General features: G+C 45.7%; 2 protein-coding genes across 2 annotated transcripts; both read left to right on the top strand.

Annotated features, from left to right (window-relative positions):
* The first annotated feature begins 1,759 nt into the window (after positions 1-1,759).
* LOC308574076 (uncharacterized protein) lies at positions 1,760-12,489 on the top strand. The gene is made up of 5 exons (XM_081171536.1): positions 1,760-2,203; positions 3,951-4,175; positions 6,915-7,071; positions 8,290-8,410; positions 11,002-12,489. The coding sequence occupies exons 1-5, from the start codon at positions 1,818-1,820 to the stop codon at positions 11,151-11,153; spliced, it is 1,041 nt and encodes a 346-aa protein (XP_081027662.1). The 5' UTR covers positions 1,760-1,817; the 3' UTR covers positions 11,154-12,489.
* Positions 12,490-14,248: 1,759 nt separating this feature from the next.
* Positions 14,249-27,187, top strand: ANKK1 (ankyrin repeat and kinase domain containing 1). Its single transcript, XM_081172525.1, has 8 exons — positions 14,249-14,533; positions 18,735-19,029; positions 19,924-20,075; positions 20,547-20,596; positions 22,013-22,168; positions 22,982-23,100; positions 23,537-23,585; positions 24,808-27,187. The coding sequence occupies exons 1-8, from the start codon at positions 14,358-14,360 to the stop codon at positions 26,094-26,096; spliced, it is 2,286 nt and encodes a 761-aa protein (XP_081028651.1). The 5' UTR covers positions 14,249-14,357; the 3' UTR covers positions 26,097-27,187.
* Positions 27,188-27,547: the final 360 nt, after the last annotated feature.

The raw sequence follows: 27,547 nt of genomic DNA, 5'->3' as shown, positions 1-27,547 counted from the left end.
TCACCAGCAAGGCTGCTCTAGCTTTGGTTACTCCTGGTAGTATCCAGGAGCGATTGGTGGGAATTGGTCCTCTTGTGTCCACCCTTAGACACTCCTCAAGGGCAAACACTCATTCTCCTAATTTGATGGATCATCTAGTCATTTCTGGGCCAGCCTCCAGTGCTTCCCCAAAGCATATAGGAGTCAGTCTGGTGAGATCCAACACTTCAACAGCCAATCCATTCCTCTATGGGTTGAGGGATCGTAGCACTAGGACAAAGCATGGACTGACCACAGACCACAATGAAGACTTTCAGTTGTCTGCTGGAAGGCTGGAAGAGGACAATCCAGTTTCGTTATCTGCTGGAGTGCTTGTGAAGAACCATATCGCAGCTGCTCCACCAGTAATGGTGCCTATGCAGCAACAACCCAAAGCATTATCACTCACAACTGAACTGTTGAGCACCCTTGACAAGGCTTCCTCTCGGTCCTCCTTGACAGAACCCTCTGCCTCTCAGATACCAATAAGCTCCCTTCAGGCTGCAAGTAACCCCCCACTGCTGAGCTCAACAGTAATGCTTCACACTGAAGAGCATCCATATGGTTCAGTGAGCCCCATTACCCATATCAGTAAGAACTCTGAAGAGTCCTTGAGTGCATCTTCAGCTAGGAACACGAAACTGCCATTAGAAGTGGGCCAACATCTTGCACCTTCAAGCTCAGCATCACGCGGCTCCTTAATCAATGAACACTTTGGAAAGACTCCTTCTAAAGTTCATTATGTACCCAACGCGGTGTCAACTTTTCCAATGTCCTCAACTGGAAAAGAGCACAAAGAAGCTGCAGCCTTAAATAACCCCTATGCAGAAGCATTTCTTGTGGCAAATGAAACATCTTCCTATCATACGAACACTACCTTCCACAAGCCTTCTGATTCCCATCACATCCCATCCAAGGCCCCCAGGACAGATGAGAGCCTGGAGACACCATCTTTGTCTTCTCTGTTCTCAGCAGATGCTCTGATGCAAATGACTCTGCCTGGAAAACATCCTGAGGACATCCTGAATCATCAGACACATTCTAGACCATCTGCCGATGTTCCTTCCCAGGTAACAACACATTCCTATTCTGCCAAATTGGTTACGGAATACAATCCAACCACTGTAACGCTCAGGGGAAGGGCCTCTCTTGCAAGTGCAGCAGAACAGCTGGAACCAATGCTGAGTGCTGTAGAAACCAAGACTTTGACAGATATTGAAACTTACAAGCAAACCAAAGCAACTAGCTTGATATCAACCATGCGTGGCACAGATTCTGGGCATTCATCTGCTTCACTGGTTGCCACAGATTTCAGATTAACCTCCTCCTCCCCAGCATCATCATCATCATCATCCTCATCATACTATGCTGCAGGATCTGCAGATCATCAAAAGGAGGTCCATAAGTCACCTCTGCACCCTGTCCATTCATTTGCACCAAATTCTACTCTTAAAGATGTGACTCCGTCACTTGTGGGTGAAGAAGCACTGATTTTGGAAACACTGCAGACCGACTCCTACAGGCTACAGCCTAGTGTAGGTGGAACAACTGAAATGGTAGTTTCCTCACCATCAGCAAGCAAGGGCAGGTTTCTTAAACACAGGAGAAACAAGAATGCTGGGACTGGAGATCAGTTCCTGGTTGCATCTCACTTGCAACCTCAGCCAGCAAGTTTAGAAGCTGGCTACCCCGAAAGGCCCAGGTTGGCAGGTGATGAACAGGGACAGGAGGAGGAGGCTGCTTCTTCCTTGCCAATCTCCTCAGTGTTTTCTACAGCTCTTAATGCACCAGCATTTCTAATGACCACCTTATTTCCCAGCATTGCTGCTGATGGACTTGTTGGTAGTCTTCTAAACCAGGCACCCCATTTGCAAAGTCTTCCACCGGGCATCTCTGAGATATTCCTAAGTTCTGCAGCTCAAGTCCAACCGACCCCGGGGAGCCTTTCAGAGGCACCTGGTATGAAGGCTGGTGGAGACTTTTCTGCAGATGCTACCAGCACCAGTAGAGGATTTAATTCACACACCTCTGAAGAGCAAGTTCCCATCACAAGTGATTCTACTGGAGGAGGAGGAAGAGAAGACTCAGTAGCTGATTTGCCACCATGGGACCCCAATTCGACTCTGTCAGATTGGACAGCACACCACCAGAGAGTGATGCGCTCAGATGATGTTTTCATGGATGGGTAACTATTTGGAGCTGGGGCTATTGGAAGCCTTCCCCTTCCTCCAAATATTTATGGACTGCAGCCATTGTAGTCCAGCACATTTAGTAGTCCATGGGAGTTGTAGTCTAGAACATTTAGAGGGCACCAAGGTGGGTAAGGATAGCCTCAAATGAGAGGCAGTCATTTCAATGCTGTAGGACATGCAAAATTAAGATTATTTATGAATCGGGACAGCTTTCTGTTAAATGAGCTGTTCGGTGCTTAAGATCAGGAACTGAGGCCTTGCTTTGGATGGCCTCACTTGTGGAAGCAAGGTGAGTGGTGACTGGGCAGGGGGCCTTGCTGCCTCTGGACAAGGCATCTACAAGCTCCCTTCAGATATCATAAACTGCAAAGAACCCCCCCACTGCTCCAGTGAGGGTTTAAAACCATTCTACACAGGGATGTGGGTGGCGCTGTGGTCTAAACCACTGAGCCTCTTGGGCTTGCCGGTCAGAAGGTCAGCGGTTCGAATCCCCGCGACAGAGTGAGCTCCCGTTGCTCTGTCCCAGCTCCTGCCAACCTAGAAGTTCGAAAGCACACCAGTGCAAGTAGATAAATAGGTATGGCTGTGGCAGGAAGGTAAACAGCATTTCCGTGTGCTCTGGTTTCTGTCATGGTGTTCCATTGCGCCAGAAGCGGTTTAGTCTTGCTGGCCACATGACCCAGAAAGCTGTCTGTGAACAAATGCTGGCTCCCTCGGCCTGAAAGCGAGATGAGCGTCACAACCCCATAGTCGCCTTTGACTGGATGTAACCATCCAGGGGTCCTTTACCTTTTTTTACCTTACTTTTTATAACTGTTCAAATGATGGAACTTCAACTGCCAGGACTGCAGTTTATTTCATTTTCACAATATACTGATAGCTTTTCTGTTTCATTCCTGAGACCTCCCCACACCCCAAATGGCCGTAATAGCAGAATTTTACAAGTGGCAACTGCAACAAAATGTGGCAGTGTGTCCTCCTCACCCATTAACAGGATGCCTCTGTTCAAAGTGCCAGACAACCATGTCCTCGGGGTTATTTCATTCCATCCTCACTCGATTTTCTATTTTCTTTTCCATGTCCAACATTCCTCGGCGATTGAGCATATTCGCTTCTCATTAGCCCCCACCCACCCGCCGTGCTTCCTTAGATTATTTTTTATTTAAGATTATTGTTTTTGCTCTTTTTATTTATTTATTCATTTTGCAAAGTGGATGTTGTAATACTGAGCTATGCTCTTTCCCCAGATATTTCCTCCTCCCCCTTCATATGCAAAAAACCTGATTTTTTATTATTATTAACAGCCTAACCAAGGAGTGGTAACTAACAATGTTCTGCCGCCGTTTTCAGTTTACAAAAGCAGAGTGTTGATGCAGTTGGGCTGTGGAGGCGTATTCCCTTTTGCAATTCTTTTTGGTGGTTTTTTTTTTTTTGTCCTTTTGAAATTCAGCAGGGAGATTGAATATCTGTGGTTGCTCATAATAAATTAGGGCACCTTTCAGAGCCTCATGGAAAGACCAGCAGATTTATTGTTCCATCAACTTTCATGGACTCACATCCCCTTTATCAGATGCAGGAAGGATTGTTGTTACTTCGGAGGCATATATGTATTATATAGTGAGATGTTAAAGGAAAACAATTGGGCTTTGGAAGGGATATTTGTAGTTTAGCCTCCATTTGGGGGGGATAATCCCCACCTCCTTCCCCACTCGCACTCCCTCTCTCTTTCTCTCCACTCAGCTTTGCGGTTGTGTCTGACGATGCCTGTGGCTCTGGCAACTACACTGTGGAGATGAGCCTACAGACTGTAGCCATGGGCAAGACTCCATTTCTCCCTAACAATTTCCTGGCCCAGATCGTTCTGCAGGACAACAGAAGCCACCCGACTCTGAGCGTCAAGTCATGCTGCGTTACTCCCACTGCCAGGCTTGTGGGTCCAGAGGCTGCCTGCTGTCTTTTCCCCAGGTCAGGTGGGAAAGCAACTTGAGGCTGAAGGATGCTTGGTGTGAGGTGGGAAATGGATGCTCCAGAACCTACCTTTGTCTGGGGCATCAGGGACTGTAGAAAGGGATGCTGTCTGTTGTCTTGGTGGTGGTGGGGAGTGCATGGATTTGGCTTTAGATATTCAGGATGTAATTGACAGCCATATAGGGATGCGGGTGGCGCTGTGGTCTAAACCACTGAGCCTCTTGGGCTTGCTGGTCAGAAGGTCGGCGGTTCGAATCCCCGCGATGGGTGAGCTCTGTCCCAGCTTCTGCCAACTTAGCAGTTCGAAAGCTCGCCAGTGCAAGTAGATAAATAGGTACCACTGCAGTGGGAAGGTAAACAATGTTTCCATGTGCTCTGGTTTCTGTCATGGTGTTCCGTTGTCCCAGAAGTGGTTTAGTCATGCTGGCCACATGACCCGGAAAGCTGTCTGTGGACAAACATCGGATTTCTTGGCCTGAAAGTAAGATGAGCACGGCAACCCGATAGTTGCCTTTGACTGGACTTTACTGTCCAGGGGCCCTTTACCTTTACCTGGACATCCATATCTGAGTTCAGGAGGGCATTGTTCCCATGTCAAATTGGTTAGAGGCCCAGGGGGAGGACTTTTCACTTTTCCCTGTTTATGCTTGGCCTGGCCTGATTGTTGCACCAACACCACCACAAACACATTAGAAAAGCTCTGCAGGATCAGAAAAAAAATGAAAAGACTCCTCAAACCCAGTTTCATGTTTCTGACAGTGGCCAGACAGATGCTTCTGGGAAAAGGGAACAAGATGGACTTTCATTTATTTATTACATTTATGAGACGCCGTATAAAATTAAATCCTGTGAGAGTTGTACAAGATTAAATAAATGAATGAATGAAACATCAACATGATTATTGGTTGCACCAAAAACAAAAGGTCTCCCCTGTCTACCTGTACAGTGGTACCTCGGGTTAAGTACTTAATTCATTCCGGAGGTCCGTTCTTAACCTGAAACTGTTCTTAACCTGAAGCACTACTTTAGCTAATGGGGCCTCCTGCTGCTGCCACGCCGCTGGAGCACAATTTCTGTTCTTATCCTGAAGCAAAGTTCTTAACCTGAAGCACTATTTCTATGTTAGTGGAGTCTGTAACCTGAAGTGTATGTAACCTGAAGCGTATGTAACCTGAAGCGTATGTAACCTGAGGTACCACTGTACTGTTCTGAAGGTTCCCCAGGCACACATATCCCTAGCCAATTCAGGGGACACACAGGACACGCTGGGAACGCCCTATTACGCTAATGGAAGTCCTTGCATGGGTTTCCGCTAGGATGACTTGTTACTGTAGTTGAATCTGGTCCAGGGATATTATGGTGAACAGCAAGAGTGGGAAAATTGGGGGTGGGGTCAAAAGTTGCAGAATGGATCGACCGTGCAATCCAGAAGTAAGTCCTATTGAAATTAGTGGGTCTTACTCCCAGGTAAGAGGGGTTGGGCTTGCAACATTAGGCTGTTATCTACATCCTTTAGTGCAATAGCCGTGAAATTCCCAGCCTCTTCCAACAGCTGATTTGTCTGCTGCAACCCCAACAGCTTATTCAGAACCTGTGCCAACTGTTAGCAAGAACCTCCCCGCCCCCCAATCCATAGGTGGCAAATGGTCATTTTGGCTGGTCGCCTGTATCTTTGTGCCAGATGCAAATCCATTTGCCCTTGGCCTCGACTACATGAGGACAAATTCATTAATTCATGGTGACTTTCCTTCACTGTCATTATCTGTATGTGAAGGCTTAGGAGTGGCTTGCCAGCAGGAAGGATCGCTTCTGCCATGTTGTCAGCCGAAAGAGGATCAAGGGAATCATAGAGAACCCACACAACATCTGGATGAGTCGGCTTAGCAAAATCACCTTGACTTTTTTTTTTAAAGGAGGGATTTCTCCAGCCCTGGGCAAACACTCTATTCCATAATGCAATAAGACCCCATTGGCAGTGACCCCACTGACTGCTGAAAGAGCATGGCTGTTCAGATCCGGCCAGGTGCCACATCAGCAAATTGTAGGAATATCACAAGTTACAAACTCAGAACCAACCATCTATGTAATCCAGACAGCTGTCAAAGGTATAAGGTAAAGGGACCCCTGACCATTAGGTCCCATTGTGGCCGACTCTGGGGTTGCTCGCTTTATCGGCCGAGGGAGCCGGCGTACAGCTTTCGGGTCATGTGGCCAGCATGACTAAGCCGCTTCTGGTGAACCAGAGCAGCACACAGAAACGCCGTTTGCCTTCCCGCCGGAGTGGTACCTATTTATCTACTTGCACTTTGAGGTGCTTTCGAACTGCTAGGTTGGCAGGAGCAGGGACCAAGGAATGGGAGCTGACCCTGTCGCGGGGATTCGAACCACTGACCTTCTGATCAGCAAGTCCTAGGCTCTGTGGTTTAACCCACAGCGCCACCCACGAATATGGGGTTTTCATTCCTCAGCTAATAACAGATATTGAGAGGTTTGTCATCCGAAAATATATCTCATTCTCCCACCACCACCTTTAAATTCAGCAGCATCTGTGCCCATCACAGCATGTCCATCATTTGAATTCCTTGTTCAGTTAAGGATTCTCAACACTTTGTGAATTTCCAATCTGCTGATTTGGTACATATTGAGCCGCTATGCAGGTGATTCTCTCTCTCTCTCTCTCTCTCTCTCTCTCTCTCTCTCTCTCTCTCTCTCTCTCTCTCTCTCTCTCTCAACTAGATCACTGAGGGAATGTGCACATATTCAAGTGCTCCAGAACAGCAAATCCCAAACAGCCAACTTCACCATCCAACTTTTTCAGATGGTGAGCCACACTGTGGCTTATCTGCACTGTGAACTCAGTGTCTGCCTGAGTGACGACGCTGGATGTGAACAGGTGAGCTCCATTAGAAGACAGAGGACCAAAGGGTCCCGCTAGAGTCTTTCAAGAGGTGTAAGGGTAGAAAATAGAAGCACTGTGTAATTTACTCCTCTTTTAGTTTATTGGCAAGGGTGCAAGCTAAGGCATCTATCTGAGCTGAGCTGAGCTGCCTTAGTAGCAGCTCAGGTTTAGCAAATATTCTCTAAGCAGCTGATGTCTACGCAGTTGTTATGCTACCTAGCAGCCGAGTTTTAGCAATGATCGTTTTAAACAATTAAGAAAAAAGAAGGTGCTGAGATTCTGTAAGCAGGCGTGTGAGTGTGTGTGTGAAGAAGCTAGCCTACTGTACAAAGGTAACATTTGCATTTTCTGCTTCACTCACTTCCGGCCCTCACCTCACACACCCCCATTGACATGTGACCCTGGGGAGGTTGCCCAGAAAAGAACAGAGTACCTCTGAGCATATCCAGAATGCCTCTCCTTCCAAAAGTGTCTGCGGGATTTGGGGAACAAAGGGAAGACACTTTTAGACATGACATCCAAACCAAATTATCAGGCGGTAATTACCCCCCTGACTTATTTTCTTGCTTTATTTAATGTGTTATGTTTCTCCCCTTCCTCTCTTCTCCAATTGCTGTTCTGTAACCAACTCCTGCCACAGACTGCCATTCTAGAAACCAAAAAAGCTGTGGATAAAAATAAAGTCTTTTGCTGAACCTTGCATCTCTGCAGAGAAGAATTTAGGGTAGCATGACCAGTTTGGTCACCCAGGGTGTGGACTCTTGGGGGCATAGGAGCCAATTCTTAGGAGTTGTGGGGGCTTCAGCCCCCCACAATAAAATATTTGAGGGGGCTGGGTCCCCACAAAGATAATGGACATTCCCATTCAAATAGTGTGTCTGTGCACTACGTCATGTGATCAACTATGTGCGGCAGGGCTTACCTGGACCCCTACAATATTTTATTCAGGGCTGCAGGGGAAGCCACAACTATTACGGTATTTAGAATGTTGCTTGAGAGGCGGGGTGCTGCTGAATTATGGCATTGCACAGGGCACTGCTGAAATATGAGGCCCCAAGGTCCCCTACTGCACTCTGAGCCTTAATGGTGGTTCTTTCCCCTTCCCAATTTGTGTGGGTGTTTTAATGTTGTGCTTTCAAGGGATAAATAATGTGATAATAATAAACTGAGCTGCAGCCTCCACATTGAATAATCCTTCCATTTCCTTCCCAGAGCTGCTTAAGTACCCTCTCCAAGTCAAGCAGCAGGGACAGTTACCAAACCCGCCACAACATAATCTCCTTCGGACCGGTTCCAAAGACCCAGGTAGAGTTTACACCTGGACCAGTTACAGGTGTGTGTGTGTGTGTGTGTATGTGTGTGACCTGTGTTCTTCATTCTTCCTCTTGCCTCAAGGTTTCCAGGTAGCAACTAGAGAATTGCACAAGTCTAGCCGCTAGAGCCTTCTTCTGCCAAGGTGTTTTGGACCACAACTTCCATCACAGCCCTAGTCAGCACATCCCTTTGCTGCTGGGACATATCATAGAATTACAGAGTTGGAAGGGACATGAGGATCATTTAGTCCAGCCCTCTGCAATGCAGGAATCTTTAGCCCAATGTGGGGCTTGAACCCACAACCCTGAGATTGTGAGTCTTATGCTCTACTGGCTGAGCTATCCAACTGGTGGTCTGATGGGAGTTGCAGTCCAACATACCTGGTGAGCATCAAGTTGAGGAAGGCTGAATATGCTCCTGCCAACCTAGCAGTTCAAAAGCACGTCAAAGTGCAAGTAGATAAATAGGTACCACTCCAGTGGAAAGGTAAACGGCGTTTCCGTGCGCTGCTCTGGTTCACCAGAAGTGGCTTAGTCATGCTGGCCACATGACCTGGAAGCTGTACACCGGCTTCCTCGGCCAATAAAGCGAGATGAGCTCTGCAACCCCAGAGTCGGTCATGACTGGACCTAATGGTCAGGGGTCCCTTTACCTTTACCTTATACCTGGTGATCACCAAGTTGAGGAAGGCTGAATTTGCTCCTTGGATCTGGGTAACGGATTTAAGTCTAACTTCTGCCATCAGTTTGGTGGATAACTTTGGGCAAATAATTCTCCCACAGTTGCCTACCTGTGAAACTCTTGCAGGATTGCTGGGATGTGCAGAGAGATGTGCAATGCATTCTTGAAGCAGGAGAGAGAAAAGACATTCCCTATAAATGATAAATATGAGCAGTATACTAGCTGCTGGCTTTTCCTAGGGTTGCAACAAGGTCATCAGAAAAGGAGTGCTTGAAGGGACATCATCACAGGTTGAGAAGCGGGGATTAGAATTGGTTTGCTTATCCAGCTAATCCCCTCACCTTTGCACCCCTGCTGTGGGCGAAAGCAAAGGACAGACAGCCTTAGGCTGAGTTCTTTTGTTCCAGCTCCACATTTCTTATGGCTTGATCCCATGCATATTTCAACAAAAGTGAGCCCTGCAGGATTTGAGTTCTACTATCTTGGGGATGATGGGTCTGATTTCTAAGCATGGCCTTCTCTTCTGCCAGCATTCAAGGATTGACACGCACACAAATGAGTGAACGTTGGGGGGGGGGGAAGGACATTCATTCACAAACACATGCACACTAACCCCACACACTCAGGGGTGGCTGGTGCCCATTAGGAGTGGTGGGGTAGAGAGCAATGTTCTTGATCCCTCTTGATCCTTTTCTGCTGCAGAATATTTTTTACATGCCGCCACAATTTCTGAGTGGCAAGCTCAGGGTTTGGTTTCCTTGGAATGAAGGTCAGCAGAGAATATGGTGTCTTTGGGATACAGTCGTACCTCGGAAGTTGAACAGAATCCGTTCCAGAAGTCCGTTCGACTTCCAAAATGTTTGGAAACTTCTGCAGGAAGCTCCTGCAGCCAATTGGAAGCTGTGGAAGCCCCATCGGATGTTCGGCTTCCAAAAGAACGTTTGCAAACTGAAGCACTCAATTCTGGATTTGTGGAGTTTGGGAGCCAAAACATTCGAGGTGCAAGGCATTCGTCAGCCAAGGTACGACTGTACAGTGGTACCTCGGGTTAAGAACTTAATTCGTTCTGGAGGTCCGTTCTTAACCTGAAACAGTTCTTAACCTGAAGCACCACTTTAGCTAATGGGGCCTCCCACTGCTGCCACACTATTGGTGTGCGATTTCTTTTCTCATCCTGAAACAAAGTTCTTAACCCAAGGCACTATTTCTGGGTTAGCGGAGTCTGTAACCTGAAGTGTCTGTAACCTGAAGCATCTGTAACCTGAGGTACCACTGTATAGGGTTATATTTACACATGTATGTCATCTGAGCATAGGTTGGAGGTGCTCACAGCAACAACACCCCAACAGATCTTGCTTGCCCCCAGGTTCCCAGGGGAGCCGCTGCACAGAGCAAAACATGCCTCAGTGTCTCCATCTTACACTCACCAACTCTATTGTTTTCCTATGTTGCAGCTCAGGGCGGTGGGGGAAAGCCAGCACATTAGGCTGGAGAGCACCACTGCTGTTGTTGCAGCTCTTGCAACATCTTTGAGATGCTGATGAAGGCAAAATGGCCATTACCTTAACATAGGGACTGATTGGGCAGGTTCTGCAGCCTCTTCAACTAGATTCTAACTCTTACTGGATTGTAGGCCTGGTAGGGATTCAAGGATATCATCCAGGCTGACCTCACAAAACCCATAAATATCTCCTCGTGCTGGCCAAGTGTCCAGGATTTCAGCTTCTCCATCACATGGACTCCTGGATTACCACTGCCAGTCCTGCATCTTGGGTTGGACATTTGCACAGTGCCGGTGGCACTTTGTTCTCACCTGTGGGGAATTTTAAATTTACATGTCTGCAATACTAGGGACATCTAGGAAAGAATTACTACCACGTTGCAACATTGGCCAATCCCACCCAACTCTCGTTCCATTTATCTTTCCAGGATCTGACATGACCATGATGCTCCCTGCTCTTCTAGGCTTATCGACTGGAATTATTGTCTTAACGTCTGTCGTCGTACTTCTCTGGTTGTATCGGAAGCGCCAAATCAAAATGGCAGCAGCCTTGGAGCCCCAAAGAATGGAAGCTCCTTGAAGCCCTCAGTGCTAGCTGCTGCCAGTAGCTATGCCATGATTCGATGCTACTGCCGCTGCCGCCAGTGTAAATTGGGAACACACTGCTGCTTGCTTTTTAAGTCTCTGCTTCTCTCTCTCCCTTCCTTCTTCATGAGAGAACCTAAGAACTGCAGACGTGTCACTGGAGTGGGCGGCACATTCTGAAAGAGAGAAAAGGCTTGGCTTGAAAAGGTTTTGATAGGCTAATGGACCCCATGTGAGTTGTATCTCCACCTTGGAGACTGGAAGTTCAGAAGCCAAGGTTGCGAAGAAAGAGGGGCCCTTCTTTAGAGCCTAGTTGGCAGCGTTAATCCTAAATAATTTGGGAGTAGAAATTCCCAAGAGTTGACATGGGTCAGGAATCTTCCTCCTGAAAGGAGATTGTTGGGTTTCACGGTTATTATCTCCTGGGATTTAACTGCTGTATCCCTGTTTTTCCCATGCTCTACTGTGTTAGCAATATTTGCTGCAGCATTACAACTACTGGTTTAACGTTCAGACTATACTGGCCAGGCACCTTGGCTTGCATTCATGTGGAAGGAATTTGTCCAAGTCAAGAAAGAGGTCACAGATCTGAAGGGAGGGGGAGGAAAATGAAAGGATAAGCAAACAGGTCCTTTGCGATCCGTGGAAGTTAGAAGAGCTGAACCGAGACTTCTCCCTGGATAGTTCCCTGTTTATCAGCAGCGGTGCTGTCTAGACAGGACTAGGGGGGCAGCCGTAGTCCAGGGCTGGTGGGTCCCCCAACTGCAGCTGGGCTGACGTGCCTAATTTTAAAGGAAGTAAAGTATTGCATATTGACCAGGGGTGGGCATATGACCACTCAAGTTCAGAGTTTAAAGTTTCTTAACTGCACCTCTGCTGTTGATTCTTTAGAAATCCTTTAGCTGCTGTAAAAATGACTAGTGGGTTCCTTGCATCTCTCCCACTACCCTGCCTTCCCAGTCATTTGCTTTCTGAATGTGATTAATCATAGTGCCTTGATAGCTTCTGCATCAGTTTTTAGGGTTCCTTTGTCCTTCACCTCATCCACCTAGCCAGGCTGCTTAATATGTTGACATAGAGAAAACTATGATTCCCAACTGATTTGGAGATTAGTTCTCCTTTGGCACTGACATCACAATGCCTGTTGATTCATTTTTCAGTTTGGTATTCTGCGCTCTAACATCATTTTGGGCTTTTTCTCTGCCTCGAAGGAAAAGGAGTATGATATTGTGAAGTGGGATTTGGGGCCAAGTTTGGGCAGATGGTTACTTCAAGCTGAAGTTCTAGTCACTAAACTTGACTGACTTGATTCATAGAACCTACTTTCTGTACTAGACCCTGAAAGCATGTGAAATAATAAAGTATTCCTCTGAGCTTGTGCACAGTTCTCTTCCTTGCCGACAAAAAACTTTTTTTAACTTACCTACAACTGGGGGTGGGGAGGAATTTTCAGGACAAAGAACATCCAGATGTTGGAATTTGGCAGCTCTCAGTTCTGTAATTAAGCTCTGTGTCTGATAGATCAGAGAGAGAGAGAGAGAGAGAGAGAGAGGGAGAGAGGGAGGGAGGGAGAGAGAAAGTGTGCAATTAAGTGAAATTAATTCCCTTTCTCACTGCTGGTCAGATTATGAAGCAACTTGAGCCACTGACCAGCAGGACTCATAAAAGTTTAATTACTTGTTGGGATGTTTCTTCAGGGTTGAGCTGTTTGGGATGGGTTGGGGATTTTCCCTTCTTATGTAACTTCATAAACCACACCATTCCATTCCCGAGTGAAGGAGTTAAGCAGGAGACATTTGAGAATCAGGTGTGCCATGTGATCACCCTGGGACTTCCCAGACATAGTGGTGACATAGGTTTCTATGTGTTTGTGGAGTTTCTGCCTAACATCCCTACCAATGCTCCCTCAGGCAAGGTTTCCTTCTGAGAAAATGTGCACCGGGTGATCATACCCTTTTGTAGTTATTTGTATATATGTAACACATTACCACCCTACTCTTCTACAAAGCAGGCAAACACAAGGCATCAAAATCAGTAACATCACTATTGAAGCACACATAACAACACATACAGTGATTCATTCATTTATTAAAAAACTTACAGTGTCAATGGAATGAAACAGTCAGAGACTGACTGAAATAGGATAAATGCAGAAAGAGCAGCCCCCTGCCCCACCCTTGACATTTTATATTTATATTTATCCATCTCTATCAGGTTACACTCAGATATATTCCTCATTAGGAGAGACAACCTCTTAGACTCCTCATGCCCTGAAACTAGAATAAACTTGTTTCAGGATTTGATTTTACTTCTTCAACCCTATTTGACCCCGAAAAAGGCAACACGGTGGCCATTATACTCCAACAAATCTAAACCATGGTTCGATCAGGAATGCCTTGCTATGAAGCGCTCTTTGTTGGGAATTACATCTCCATCAAAGCACAGTACAGGAATAAATAAATGGGAACAGATCTCTGCCCCAAGAAACATACAATTTAATTTTTGACTGTGAGGAGTAGAACAGACAGGGTGAGAGAAGGATGGGTCAGAGCTTCTTTCAACGGCCTTGAGCACTTGTGGGTCTTCAGATGGGCCAAAATAGCTCACTTGAAGGCAGAAAAACCTCCCCACCCAGACAGGATTATCACACTGGAGAGGCCTCTGTGTGTGTACTGTACAGTGGTACCTCGGGTTAAGAACTTAATTTGTTCCAGAGGTCTGTACTTACTGTAACCTGAAACTGTTCTTAACCTGAAGCACCATTTTAGCTAATGGGGCCTCCTGCTGCTGCTGCACCGCTGGAGCATGATTTCTGTTCTCATCCTGAAGCAAAGTTCTTAACCTGAAGCACTATTTCTGGGTTAGCGGAGTCTGTAACCTGAAGCGTATGTAACCTGAAGCGTATGTAACCCGAGGTACCACTGTATCTCTCTCTCTCCTCCTTGCTGTCTTACTTGTATAAGAGCTGGTCTGTTTCGGAGGGCACTGCTGCCTGCTGCAAACTGTGGATCTTGTGACTTCATTAAGAGTCATGCCAAACAAATGCAATCCACACACACAGCTTTCTCTGCCCGCCCTTGGCAAGCCAGAACCAGGAAGTCAGTCCTCCCTGGGCTTTCCTTGTCTCATCAGATGCAGAGGAACAAGAGGCGGAGGCAGCTCTCCAGAGGAAGGGTCCTCCTGGCTTGTTCTTCTGGAAATGGACCGGCATTCGGGCAGCTTAACCATGTTCACCAAGGAAGATTTTGAGGACGATTGGCTCAAGGTGGCCAGTGGGGTTTTTGGCGAGGTCTTCCGAGTGAGGCACAAGCGATGGAGAACCACCTTTGCAGTGAAGTGCTCCTCTCACCTTCCCCAGGATTCCAGACCTGACAGGTAATCTGCTTGGCTGTGCTAGGTGCTTTCTTTGGAGAGGGTTCCCTTGGCAGATTTCTGTTTGAAAGGCTCTTTGGATGTGCTTAGCTCACACCTTGGCCAAAGCAACAAAAACAGCATTCAGTGGGAGGCGAGTTGAGACTGGCCTGGTTTGCTTCAGGCCCACCTTGTCAAGTGCCTGAAGCTAATTCTCTTGGCAGCCTTTAGCGTGTGTTGAGCTGCACCAACTGGTCAGGCAAGTTATTGAGCAGAATGTGAAGCCAGCTGAGAAGCAATATAAAAAAAACTGTTGCATTGCACCCAGGCAAAACAAGACTAGATACTGCAATGGTTGCCTGTTCTGGTATGGAACTTCCAAACCAACCAACTGTCTTTAAAATATCCATTATGTAGATGGGCTCTGTCATTCACTGCTAAATTTACCCCAAAGTTTCCCTGTAATCCTTATAATTAAGATTTCTTTTCTTCATTTTTTTTTTGGGGGGGGGGGACACCAGTCATGAAGCGCATGAACTTTTAAAAGGCATTTGAACACCCCTCACTCTTTGTGACCCTTTGCACTTTTGAAACCATTATTCAGTCGTACCTTAGCCAGAGATTTCCTGCCCTCTCCTTTCTCCCCTCTTGATCCATGGTATACTCTATAGCAGGGTTTCGCATACTTGGTTCTCCAATGGCTTTTGGACTACAATTCCCATCATCCCTGACCACTGGTTCTTCTGGCTAGGGATGATAGGAGTTGTAGTCCAAAAACAGCTGGAGACCCAAGTTTGGGAAACTCTGCCCTATAGGAAAACAAACCTTAAAGGCTAAAAAAATTAATGACACAGGTTTTGTGAACAATGGTCCACTCCAACAAGTGCATGGAGTGTTATTCTGAGGCAGGCATCCCCAAACTTGTCCCTCCAGATGTTTTGGGACTACAACTCCCATCATACAGGACCGCCTCTCCTCTTATGTCCCATGGAGGACCTTATGGTGTTCAAACAAAAACACCTTGGAGGTCCCGGGCCACAGAGAGATTAGGCTGGCCTCAACCAGAACCAGAGCTTTTTCGGCTGTGGATCCGATCTGGTGGAACACTCTGTCACAAGAGACTAGGGCCCTGTGGGACTTGACATCTTTCTGCAGGGCCTTTGGCCAAGGCACAGTCTGACCCCCTCCTTTGGTACTCCTCACAGAACTCTAGCCCAATGGTTGCCATTAATTTAATTTAATTTTGAATTGACTTTAAAGTGAATTGATTTTAGAATGCTGTGTTACTTTATCGTTGTTAGCCGCTCTGAGCCTGGCTTTGGCTGGGGAGGGCGGGATATAAATATATTATTATTATTATTATTATTATTATTATTATTATTATTATTATTATTATTATTATTAGCTAACAGGACCAGTGGTCAGGGATGATGGGAACTGTAGTCACAAAACATCTGGGGGCCGAGTTTGGGAGTGCCTGTTCTGAGGGCTCATTGTACTTCCATTTGGTCTGTGACTTCTAGGTGGTCCAAGAGGTTTTTCTTTATTCCTGCTGCTTTCCTTGGGAAAACCCACTATTTGCTGATGAATTGGAACAAACGTCAGCCTTGTTTTCTGTGGATTTTTCTGATTCAGAAGCAAACAGTGGGTTTTCCCAGGGAAAGCAGCGGGAAACCAGAGCCCATGCTTTGAAATCACAGAACAAGCGGAAGTGTGGTTGAGCCCTGAGTTGCAGCCATGTATATACAGTGGTACCTCGGGTTACATACGCTTCAGGTTACAGACTCCGCTAACCCAGAAATAGTGCTTCAGGTTAAGAACTTTGCTTCAGCATGAGAACAGAAATCGTGCTCCGGTGGCGTGACGGCAGCACCCATCAGCTAAAGTGGTGCTTTAGGTTAAGAACAGTTTCAGGTTAAGTACGGCCCTCTGGAACGAATTAAGTACTTAATCTGAGGTACCACTGTATGATTGGAGGAACTATAAGCACTGAGGTCAGAAGGAAAGGAAATGCAGCTGAACCAAGCACAGCAGAGGTGCAGTACTGCCTCAGACTGCCTCAAGGCTCTCTGATGTCACAGAGGGGCTTGCAAGCCCATGGGCAAGCAGGTAGTGAACTTGCTTGTAGGAGTACCACTGCTATTGATGTGGTGAACACAATGCATATCGGTCAGGTTCTTAGTGCAGTCCAGGTGTTCTCTCTGTGATAATGACTAAGCTGTGATGCGCTGTTCACACGCTTCTAAGTCATCCTGATGCTACCCTCAAGAAGGGCTGGACATTGATTGCATGTGTAATTCCAAACTGGGAATGGAGTTTCCCCAGAATTTCAACGTTGGGTTTATCTGCACAGAATTTCAGTCATTTCCATGATGCCAGTTATTTTTTTATTGGTCTTTAAATACCTTGGCCTTATTTTCCAGTCAACAGGGTCATGGGGAGCCCATCATATGCATGCAAAGCAAAAAGCCTCCCAAAGTGCCAAAATTCTGATGTGCCTTTTCCATACCAAAGGTGGCAATCACATACCCTCAGCTCTTGAAGTGTTTAAAGCTAAACCCCTAGCACAGTTATATATGGGTCTCAGATTTGGAGAGGCACTCATCTTGGATCTACAGAAGCTGTTCAAAGTTCCTAAGGCATTTTTTTTTCTTGTTCCATCCTGTGTTCGAAAAGCTTCATTGCACTTAGAGGTTAACCTCCCCTCTGTTGAATTACAGATTTGGTGCAGGACATTTAATTATTGGCTTCGCCTAAATTTAAACCCCACTGGTCTCCTACCCTTAGTATCGCAAGATTGTCATGAGAGCGCTTGGACCAAAATTGTCAACCAAAAGCTTTACTTTTCTGGTTTATCTTATCTATAGAATTTCAATCATTTCCATCTCACTCATTGAGCTAGATGAGATGCCAGTTATTTTTTTATTGGTTCTTCTAAAAATATGAACAATTCTCATATACTCGTTTTTTACATATACTATTTTGCTCCAGGTTTCCAGGTTACCAGTGCATAAGCATATACAGTGGTGCCTCGCAAGACAAAATTAATTAGTTCCGCGAGTTTTTTCGTCTAGTGAATTTTTCGTCTTGCGAAGCACGGTGTGGGAAAAGTTTTGGAAAAGCTTCAAAAATCACCAAAAACCTCAAAAAAGGCTACCACACCGCGTTCTATGAGTTGCTCCTCGAAGTCAAGTCGCAACTGTATTAACGGTGTTAAGAAAAAGGAAACAAACTTGCAAAAAACGCAAGACGTTTTCGTCTTGCGAAGCAAGCCCATAGGGAAATTCGTCTTGCGAAGCAGCTCAAAAACCGCAAAACCCTTTTGTCTAGCGAGTTTTTTGTCTTGCGAGGCATTCGTCTTGTGGGGCACCACTGTACATGCAACAATGCATATAACTGTATAAAATTATAAAATAATGCTGCAAAACTGTAGTATAGCAAGGGACCTGACTATCTATCTATCTATATAAATTATATATATAAATTATATATAAATTACACACACACACACACACACACACACACACACACACACACATATATATATATGCATATATATGCATATATATATATGCATATATGTATGTATAATATATGACTTTTGTGTGAATAGTTTTGTATATAATTAGGATTTTGTATATAATCAGGCCAATGGCCAATGGCCCATCTCACCCAACACCCTATTCTTCCCAACACCACCTCTTGTGGGAGCGATTTCTAACTGTGTGCCGGAGTCCTTTCTTTTGTCTGTCCTGAGCCTTCCAATGTTCAGTTTCATTGGATGTCTCCAAGTCCTAATATTATGAGAGAGGAAGAAAAATGTTCCACTCATGAGTGGCTTGGGCATAAGTAGGCATTTGATGCCAAAGGTGATCCAATGAAGGCAAAGGCACAAAATTTAATGTATGCATCTATTTAAACTGGATTCTTCCTCAGTTTCTAATCCAGACTACACAAATCATTCATTGAAATGCTCACCATGGCACCATCACCATCCTGTCTAAGCTTCATCACTTGGTACCATCTCAGCCAATCTTTTGCACTGACCTGCATCTACCACTGAAGTTAAAGTACACTAATGTGTTGTGCTGTTGTTGTAAAACTGAAACAACAGAGCTTGACAACATTGATCCGACCCAGCAGGCTCGCCTTGTGTTCTTATTTGTGTCTTTCACTGTTTTGAGACCAAAACTTAGCAGTAATGCTCCACATTACCCCCCTGTAGAACCAGCACAAAGCATCTCTTTGAAGAGGCAGCCAAGATAGAGAAAATCAAGTTCCAGCACATTGTGTCCATCTATGGTATCTGTTACAGCCCTTTGGGGATTGTGATGGAATATATGGCCAATGGGTCCCTGGAGAAGATTCTCCCCACCCACCAAATGTCTTGGCAACTCAAGTTCCGGATCATCCATGAGACAAGCTTGGCTGTGAACTTCTTGCACAGTCTGAAGCCTCCTTTGCTTCACCTGGACCTAAAGCCAGGAAACATCCTACTGGATGCCAACATGCATGTGAAGGTGAGGTCAAACTGGGGAGCAGGATTCAGGTAAAGGTAAAAGGTAAAAAACCGCTGGATGGTTAAGTCCAGTCAAAGGTGACTATGGAGTGCGGCGCTCATCTCGCTTCAGGCCTAGAGAGCCGGCAATTGTCCACAGCATGGCCAACATGACTAAACTGCTTCTGGTGCAACGGTACACAATGACAAGTGCCACAGTGCACAGAAATGCCATTTACTTTCCCACCGCAGCGGTACCTATTTATCTACTTGCAGTGGCGTGCTTTTGAACTGCTAGGTTGGCAGCAGCTGGGACAAAGCAATGGGAGCTCACCCCGTTGCAGGGATTCGAACTGCCAACCTTTTGATTGGCAAGCCCAAGACGCTCAGTGGTTTAGACCACAGTGCCACCTGTGTCTCTGGGGAGCAGGATTAGTGTGTGTGTGTGTGTGTATGTGATAGCTCAGTCCTGCATGTATGATGCAGCTTTGCTTGTAGAAAGTCCCAGGTTCTGTCTCTAACATATCCAGTTACAAGTTTCAAGGATGGGAAAGATCAGGGCTGATGCCAACGGTTGGCGTGATTGGGCACCTACTGAGGGCCCAGATCCTGGAACGCAGTCCAATGACAAGAGCCCCCAGGACCTGCTCCTCCTCTTACTCACTGCAGCACTGCTTATTTATCTGCCTCTTGTTCTGGCCAGAGGATGTTGAAAAATTAAAACATTTGTGAATTTGTGGTTTTTGGCTCCAGTTATAATTAAAGTAAATTTTATATAACATCCATCTACCCACACAAACAAACTCTCACACAAATACAAAAAGGAGCCCATGCCCAGAAATAAGGAGACAAATGAAGTTACATCAGTGGTAGGCATGGAAGTGAAAAATGTACTTTTATTTCACCTTGACTTCAGATTTCAGATTTTGGACTCTGCAAGTGGATGGAGGAATCAAGTCTAATGGAATATATTGAGAGGTCAGCCCAGAGGGGTAGTTTGAGCTATATCCCTCCTGAGATACTTCTGCAGAGCTCCAGTCCACCAGGAACTAAATTTGATGTCTACAGGTGAGGACCAACCTGCTGTCCCTTTGAGTTGCTGGCTATCCATTCTCTGGTGGAGTTGACTTACCTTCTGACCACTCTTGAGTCTTGTTTGCCACTTCTCAGCTTGCAGTCTGCGCCCAACCCAATCATTAGGCAGAATGAGGAGGATGCTTAAGGTAACAGATGCTGAGGCACTTGGAGCAGGAAAAGTTCAGGTATACCATTGAGTATACTCATTACCTGTGTTAAAGTAACAACATCCAACTGCAGTTTGGTTGGTTTCCATACATGGAAAGGGGGAAGGAGCCATTTTGTCTTTTCTTTCAGGCTGCAAACTATATTTGGGCCCACCCTGTTGCTCCACATGACCATATTTCATAGCTTTCAAATCCCTGTTTTGTTTAAGCTCCCTGTGTAACTATTTCCTCCTAATAATGCTTTGTGTTTTTGTTTGCATTTGTTTCATCTTCATTTCTTTCATTCTTTTTCAAGCTTTGGGATTGTCATCTGGGAGATTCTTACCCAGAAGAAGCCGTATTCAGGTAATTCTGATGGGGTGAGGAGATGGAAATCACCTATTCTCCCAGGGTTCTCGTTTGCAGAATGCAGGTGAGGGATTGGAACAGAAATTTCAGTACAGGCTTCCAATAACTCCTTCTAGGACAGGGATGGTAAACCTGTGACTACTTCAATATGTTATTGTCTAGCCATGATGGACAACGGTCAAGGATGATGGGAGCTGGAGTCCCAACAGCATCATGATGGCCACAGGTTTCTCACCCATGCAAGAACAGTTACATATCCAGAGTTCACTTCTTCATAACCCTATGAGTGAATGGTGAATGTGTTGTTAATGGAGGAAATGCCTTTATTTTTATTTATTTAGAGCAAGTGGGATAGGCCCCAATGTTGCTCAATATTTCTAAGAACCACCCTCCCCCCCCCCCAAATCAGTGCAGTTTAGAAAGCTTCAGTCTGCCATCTTGATTCAAAATGGCATCTAATTTTATCCAAGCATAGGTGAAAACCTGTTCTTTGATCTCAGGAACCCAAAATTTGATTATATCTTAAGAGCTGTTGAAATGCATAGAGAACAAACAACTTTCCACAACATCTAGTAAATGCCTGGCTTTTTTTATATCTGCTGAAATTTATATTGCTCTTGGTTTATTTATTTTAAGCAGTCTATGTTTTTAAAATAACATTTGCGCTGCTTCCATATAAACCATCTAGCTGCTTCTTTCAAAATCTATTGTGTTTTTATGACAGGGAAGCCGCCCCATGTGAGCTATGCCTAAAAAGGCAGTCTTTCTATACATTAACAAAAATTAAAAACAACTAACTATCTGTTCCAACCCACCCACCCCCAACCCCAGATTTAAAGCCTCCTTTTCAGCTTGGGAAAAGCAAACTCCCAAAGTGAGTAACAACCAAATAAAGAGAATTTGCACAAAGGGAAATTAAAATGAAAGCCATAAAAACAGCAGGAAGAAAACCGCAGCAAAGAAGCAGATGTAAAATGAAGTTAACACTTATAAACAGTGGGATAAAATCCTTTTGAATCAACCCAGCTTAAGCACCACTCTGTAAAGCCGGTTCAGATGTCCTGGTGGGAGGGCAGGGGGTATCTTGACTGGCTCAAGCTGAGGGATTCAACTTGATCTTTCTGGAGAGGATGTTTCTGAAGTGGACTACCACCAGAGAGGAGGCCCTTTTTGCCACTCACCACAAGAGATGGACATATCTGCCCGTTTGGGTTTCTCTCAGTTTCTCATTTTTGCCAGTATTAAATCTAGTGTGTCACAATGTCACATCAGCTGGTGATTTTTTATTTTTATTTTTAAAGTCCTCACAAAACCTGTCAGCAATTTAGTGCTCATTTCTCCTAACATACATCCACAGTTTTCCCATGGAGGAAAAATATGTGACAGAAGGTGGTCCTTTTTCGTTTTCAATAGGGGTCAAGACAATGGCTGTCATCGTCACCGTGGCAACAGGCCAGCGCCCCTCCATGGAGCCCATCCGTGATGACTGGCCAGCGGAATGCCAGCAGATGGTTGACTTGATGAAGAGATGTTGGGACCAAGAGCCCCAAAGGAGACCAAGCTTCATAGGTCTGGTAGTTGAAAGGATTCCTCCTGAGAGCTATTCCACATATGGGATCCCAGCTGGGCTTTTGACCTCATCCAGAGATCGCAGACCTTTGATCCATACAGCCCAAGGATAGGCAACCTGTGGGGATCGATCAGATGATACTGGGCTACTACAACTCCCATCATTCCTTGCCACTTGTCATGCTGGCTGTTGGGGCTGCTGGGAATTGGAGTCCAAAACTATCTAGAGGACCACAGGGATTCCAATCCTTGAAGTGAGAAGAGGTGTTCTATGGTTGCAGGATGGAATGCCTCTTGCAGTAGAGAATGCTACTTCTTAGATCAGTGATGGGGAACCTGTGGACCTCCAGATGTTGCTGGACTTCAACTTTCATCATCCCCAGTCATTGGCTTTGCTGGCTTCTGGGGCTGCTAAGAGTTGGAGTCCAACAATATACAAAGGGCTACATGCTCCTCATCCCTGATCTAGTCAGATGATGCCCAATCTGAGAGGCAGCTCCTCCTCAGGGTCCCCGGCAAGCGTCTTTCCCATTACATCCTACCTGAGATCCTTTACCTCTTGATGCCAGAGCTTGAACCTGAGACTTCCTGCATGAAAAGCAGGTTTTCTGCCATGACTGACATCCTATAAGTGCTGCTGCCACAGAGAAGGCCCCATCTACTATATCTCTGGAACATGGACCACAGCCTCCCCAGAACATGTAGGATCTGGTCTCCACAACTAACTGGCATTTCAGCATTCTTAAGCTGCATGGGAAATGGAAGTGCAAGTCCTTGAAACGAGCTCATTCCCAATCTTTTCCACTTCCTTAGATGTGGTGGTGGAGACAGACATGCTATTGTCCCTAACCCAATGCCCCGTGGTGGACCTGGAGAATGAGCGCTTCTCCAGGAAGATGTCGGTGAAGCCTCCTTTCTCTAGAAGAGAACCGGTAAGGGGAAAGCTGTCCTGCTACCTTGGTCATTTTAGGCAGAGCATTTGCCCTAAATAGGAAGGGAATTCTCCATGTGTTGCATCTTAAGAAGGGTACAGAAGTAGGATCTGAAATGATGCAAAACATCTCAAGGTCAGTTGTGGGACTTGCTGTTCTGATGGGCTCTGCATATTTGTAGTTCTCCAGTAGAAACGATTCCTAGATAGATATAGATAGATTTTTCTTTATTTTCAAAAAGGCCATACAAGGTGAACAAAGAAATGAATGCCTTTGTGTAACAAGTGTGTAGCACACAAAGTGAAAATGAATATAAAACACAGCACAATCCAGTAAAGAGGCCTTTTAAAAGAGATATCATGACAGAATAGCACATGGCTCATGTTATTACATTGCTAACTGTCTCCATGCTCTTTTCCATGTCTTCAATACAAAGAGAAAGGGTACAAATGGATCCGGTCCCTTTCAGGAAGCACACAACAGTGGTGAGTATCCGCTTTTGTAGGATCTGAAACACATTTTGGAGTTCTGCAAAGTCCTACTGCTCAACATGTTCTGTTCCAAGCGGGATAAGGGAATCTGACCTTAGTGCATTGCACTGAATCTTGAGGCAGCCTTTTCCCATCATTCCCCACTGCCCTGTTCCGGGTCTTGAGAGGTGTGGTGGCTAGCAGCAACTTTCAAATCATTTTGAGAGTTCTCGGTCTGAATAGAGGTTGGAAGTTAGGCTTACAAACAGGAATTAATTGGATCAGTTAAAGAAATTATCTCAATGACCTGTTAGTAACTAGAATGTAAGTAGCTGGAAACCTATTGAAACGCAGTGAAACAATGATATAAGAACCAGTTGGGACTTGAGTAAATCAAATCCTAATCGATGGGTGTTTGTGTGTAATTCTAGCATCAATTTGGGGTCAGGCAGAAAACCACAGTTCACAAACCTATTCAGGGGTGAAAGTTCAGACTAGTGACCCATATGGAAAGGGGATAGAAGTGGTGACAGGGGGTAAGCTCAAACTGAGCAGCAGAATGCATTGCTTCTTGTTGCAACCTGCAGTATAACTCTGGTGGGAAAAAGAAATAAGCTTGGTGTCAGATATGAAAGTAAATATTACCATCAGTTGTACTGGAGATGTGGGTCACAATGCACAGTTTGGACGACTTCACAGACTGTGGGGGCAGCTGTGTTTCTAATGAAAATGACCAAGGGGAGGACTTCTTATTGCTGACCAATCCAGTAGGAGAGCCCTGTCTGCTTGAGAATGCAGAGAATGGCGCAAGAAAATATTTATAGATCCTAGAATGCAAAATTAGCACCATATATGACAGAGAAGGATCATGCTGTATATCAGAGCCAGTGTGGTACATTAATTAAATAGACTGTTGAAGCTTTGAGACCAGGATTCAAATCCCCACTTTCCCATGAAACTCAAACTTGGGTGAACTTGGGCCAGTCACCATCTTTTCAGCCTATCTCACTGGGTTGTTGTGAGGATAAAATGGGGAGAGCAAGAACCATCCATGAAATTTTGAGCTCCTTGGAGGAAAGGTGGGATATAAATGATTAAAATTAATAAATAGCTTGGCCACAGCAGTTGACAGTAGTACTTCACAGACGGCATTGGGCCACATTTCAGCAGAACCAAAGTGCCTGATATCACCAGTTCTCATTGGTTATGTTCTCAGCCCCTTTTAATTTTGTTTCAGCTGAGAATGAGAAGGATCAATCCCACTGTTTACCTCAGAATGAGGTTGAAAGCTTGGAAGCTCTGGTAATGTCAGAAGAAGTTAGCAAGAGCCACGAAGACACCCTTCACCTCATGGTTGCTTCAGGAAACCTGGAGAAGGTGAAATTCCTGTTGAGGCAGGGAGCTGATGTCAACAAGAGGATAGCCTGTGGCTACACACCCCTCATCCTGGCTGTCCAAAAGAGGTCTCTGGAGACCATCTTGCTCCTTATCCAACATGGTGCAGATGTCAACATGGCTGATGAGGACAACTGGTCACCACTCCATTTTGTGGCTCAGAACGGAGACGACAGGATTGCACGTCTCCTACTCGATCACAAGGCCAACGTCAATACCCGAGAACTTGATGGGTGGACACCCCTTCACTTGGCCTCTCAGAACAACTTTGAGAACGTGGTGCGGGTTCTCCTCTCACGCCAGGCTGATACCAATGCTCAGGAGAATGAGGGACGGACTGCCTTGCACCTGGCAGCTTGTTATGGGCACATCAAGCTCGTTAAAATGCTGGCCAGCCAAGGCGCAGACCTGGAAAGGAAGCAGAGAAACCTCCGGACCCCTCTTCACCTCGCTGTGGAGAAAGGCAAATTCAGGGTGGTCCAGTACCTTCTGAAGAACGGCGTTGAAGTCAACAGCCTGGACCAGAATCACTACAGTGCTCTGCATATGGCTGTAGCAAAAGGGAAATACCTTATCTGTGAGAAGCTGATAAAATATGGAGCCATTGTGGACCTGAGGACAGACAAAGGATGGACGCCTTTGCACCTGGCTTCCATCGAAGGCTACGTGGACATCATCCACCTCCTGGTGGACAACCATGGTAAAGTGAATGCCAGAGGAAGCCTAGACTGGACTCCCCTTCACTTGGCAGCACGTTACAGTGAGGCGGCTGCAATTTCCGAGTTGCTAAGAAGCGGAGCGGACCCCAATGCAGCTGAGAATTTGGGCTGGACTCCACTCCACCTGTCAGTACAGCGGGGGGCTTTTCTCAGCATCCTCAACCTCCTTGAGCACAAGGCAGATGTCAACATCAGGAACAAGGTGGGTTGGACGCCCACACACCTTGCGGTGCTCAAAGACAATGTGGCCATCGTAAAGACTTTGCTGGATGCTGGGGCACTGCTGGATCTGGAGGACAATGCTGGGTGCACGCCGCTCCAACTTGCCATCAGGAATGAAAAGCAAAGCATTGTGGATTTGTTGCAAGACATGGAGTCCTCAAAAGCCAGCCCAAGGAGCCAGGAGGGATGAAGGGAAGGCTCCAAGAAAACATCCAAACAAATCCAAGGTGGAACTGGATTGACCTCAGAGTTTGGGAGAGGGTCAGTACCAGCATGAGGAATTGAAGTGGGCAATAATTTCTCTGCTTCTGTGGATGTTCCCTCATAAGACACGCTTGAGTTTGTGCCATTGTCCTATTAGGCACTTTCAGAAAAGTTGGTTTGAGATGTGGCAAAAAAATGAGTCCATTTCATGGGAAAGATATAAGTGGTATCTAACTCCTCTTAAATGTTCACATCTGTCAGGCAGCTCAAAGTGCTGAAGAAGATGGATCATATTCAGTCAATTTCTACTAAGGGTAGACTTGCTGAAATTAATGAACCTAAATTAAACAGACCTATAACTTTCAGTGGGTCTGCTCAGAGTAAGGCTAGAATTGGTAGAAGCTAATATAAAGAGTTGGAAATGAAAGGTTCACCTAGACTTCCACTTGCTCACTGCTTTCTCCCAGGAAAACCTGATCTCTACAGCTGAAAGGAGCAAACATCAACTGGGGTTTCTGTGGATAGGTGTTTGTTCCGATTCAGCAGCAAAGAGGGAGTTTTCCTGAGGAAAGCAGTGGGACAAATGAAAAACTGCTCGGATCCGTGTTTTCTAGGCACAGGGGAAGCATAAGCGTGGATGACCCCTGACAGTGAAATCTTGGAAATGGAGTCACCCAACTGTAATTCTGTTTACGATCTTGAACAGAGTCTCCTGCCAGATGTGTGGGTGCTACAGATGATAAAAATAATGTACTACTTTTGAAAATGCTCTCTTCACACGCATTATTTCAGGGATCCGCATAATGACAGTAAGTCATTGTTATCCCCATCTTGCAGAGGAACAGACGTCTCTGCTTTACCCGGAGTCAGTTCATTGCTCCCACTAGCCCAGCACTGTACAGACTGAAGATCAATGGCTCTCCAAAGTGGGATTTAATTGGCTCCGGTATGCAGCCAGGAAGATTATGTGCGATGGAAATTTAATTGTAGGTGGGTTTTTTTTGGTGAAGTTAGGCAATATGAAGTTTAATAGGGAGTTTGCTTGCTAACTTAAATAAAATAGAAGATGAAGACAAATAGTTTCCTTTCAGTCTAACTAACTTTATTAACGTGACCTTGTTCAGCCCAAGGACCAAAGCTGGGGAGGGGGGAACGTGCCAGTGGTGGGAGGGGCAAGAAGTGGGCGGAGAGACAGAGGGAAAAGTGGGCGGAGTAATGGAAAGGATTTTTACCTTCGCACAGCAGGCTGTAGTCCAGCCACACAAAATTCAGAGGTACTCGCTTGAAGCTGTTCAGACAAGCAGGAGGCATCACCGCAGTACCAGGAAACATTTCTACCAAGCGTGCCAATAAGGTGCCAAGCGTGATCAATAAGAGGGGTGGCTTGGAAAGCAGGGGTATGGCCTAGGGGGAATTCCAAAGGCCAGACAGAAATCT

The sequence above is a fragment of the Podarcis bocagei genome, assembly GCF_964188305.1.
Source record: "Podarcis bocagei genome assembly, chromosome: 15".
Lineage (NCBI taxonomy): Eukaryota > Metazoa > Chordata > Lepidosauria > Squamata > Lacertidae > Podarcis > Podarcis bocagei.
Note: the sequence above shows the minus strand (reverse complement) of the source record. Positions and strands in the feature narration are given on the sequence as shown.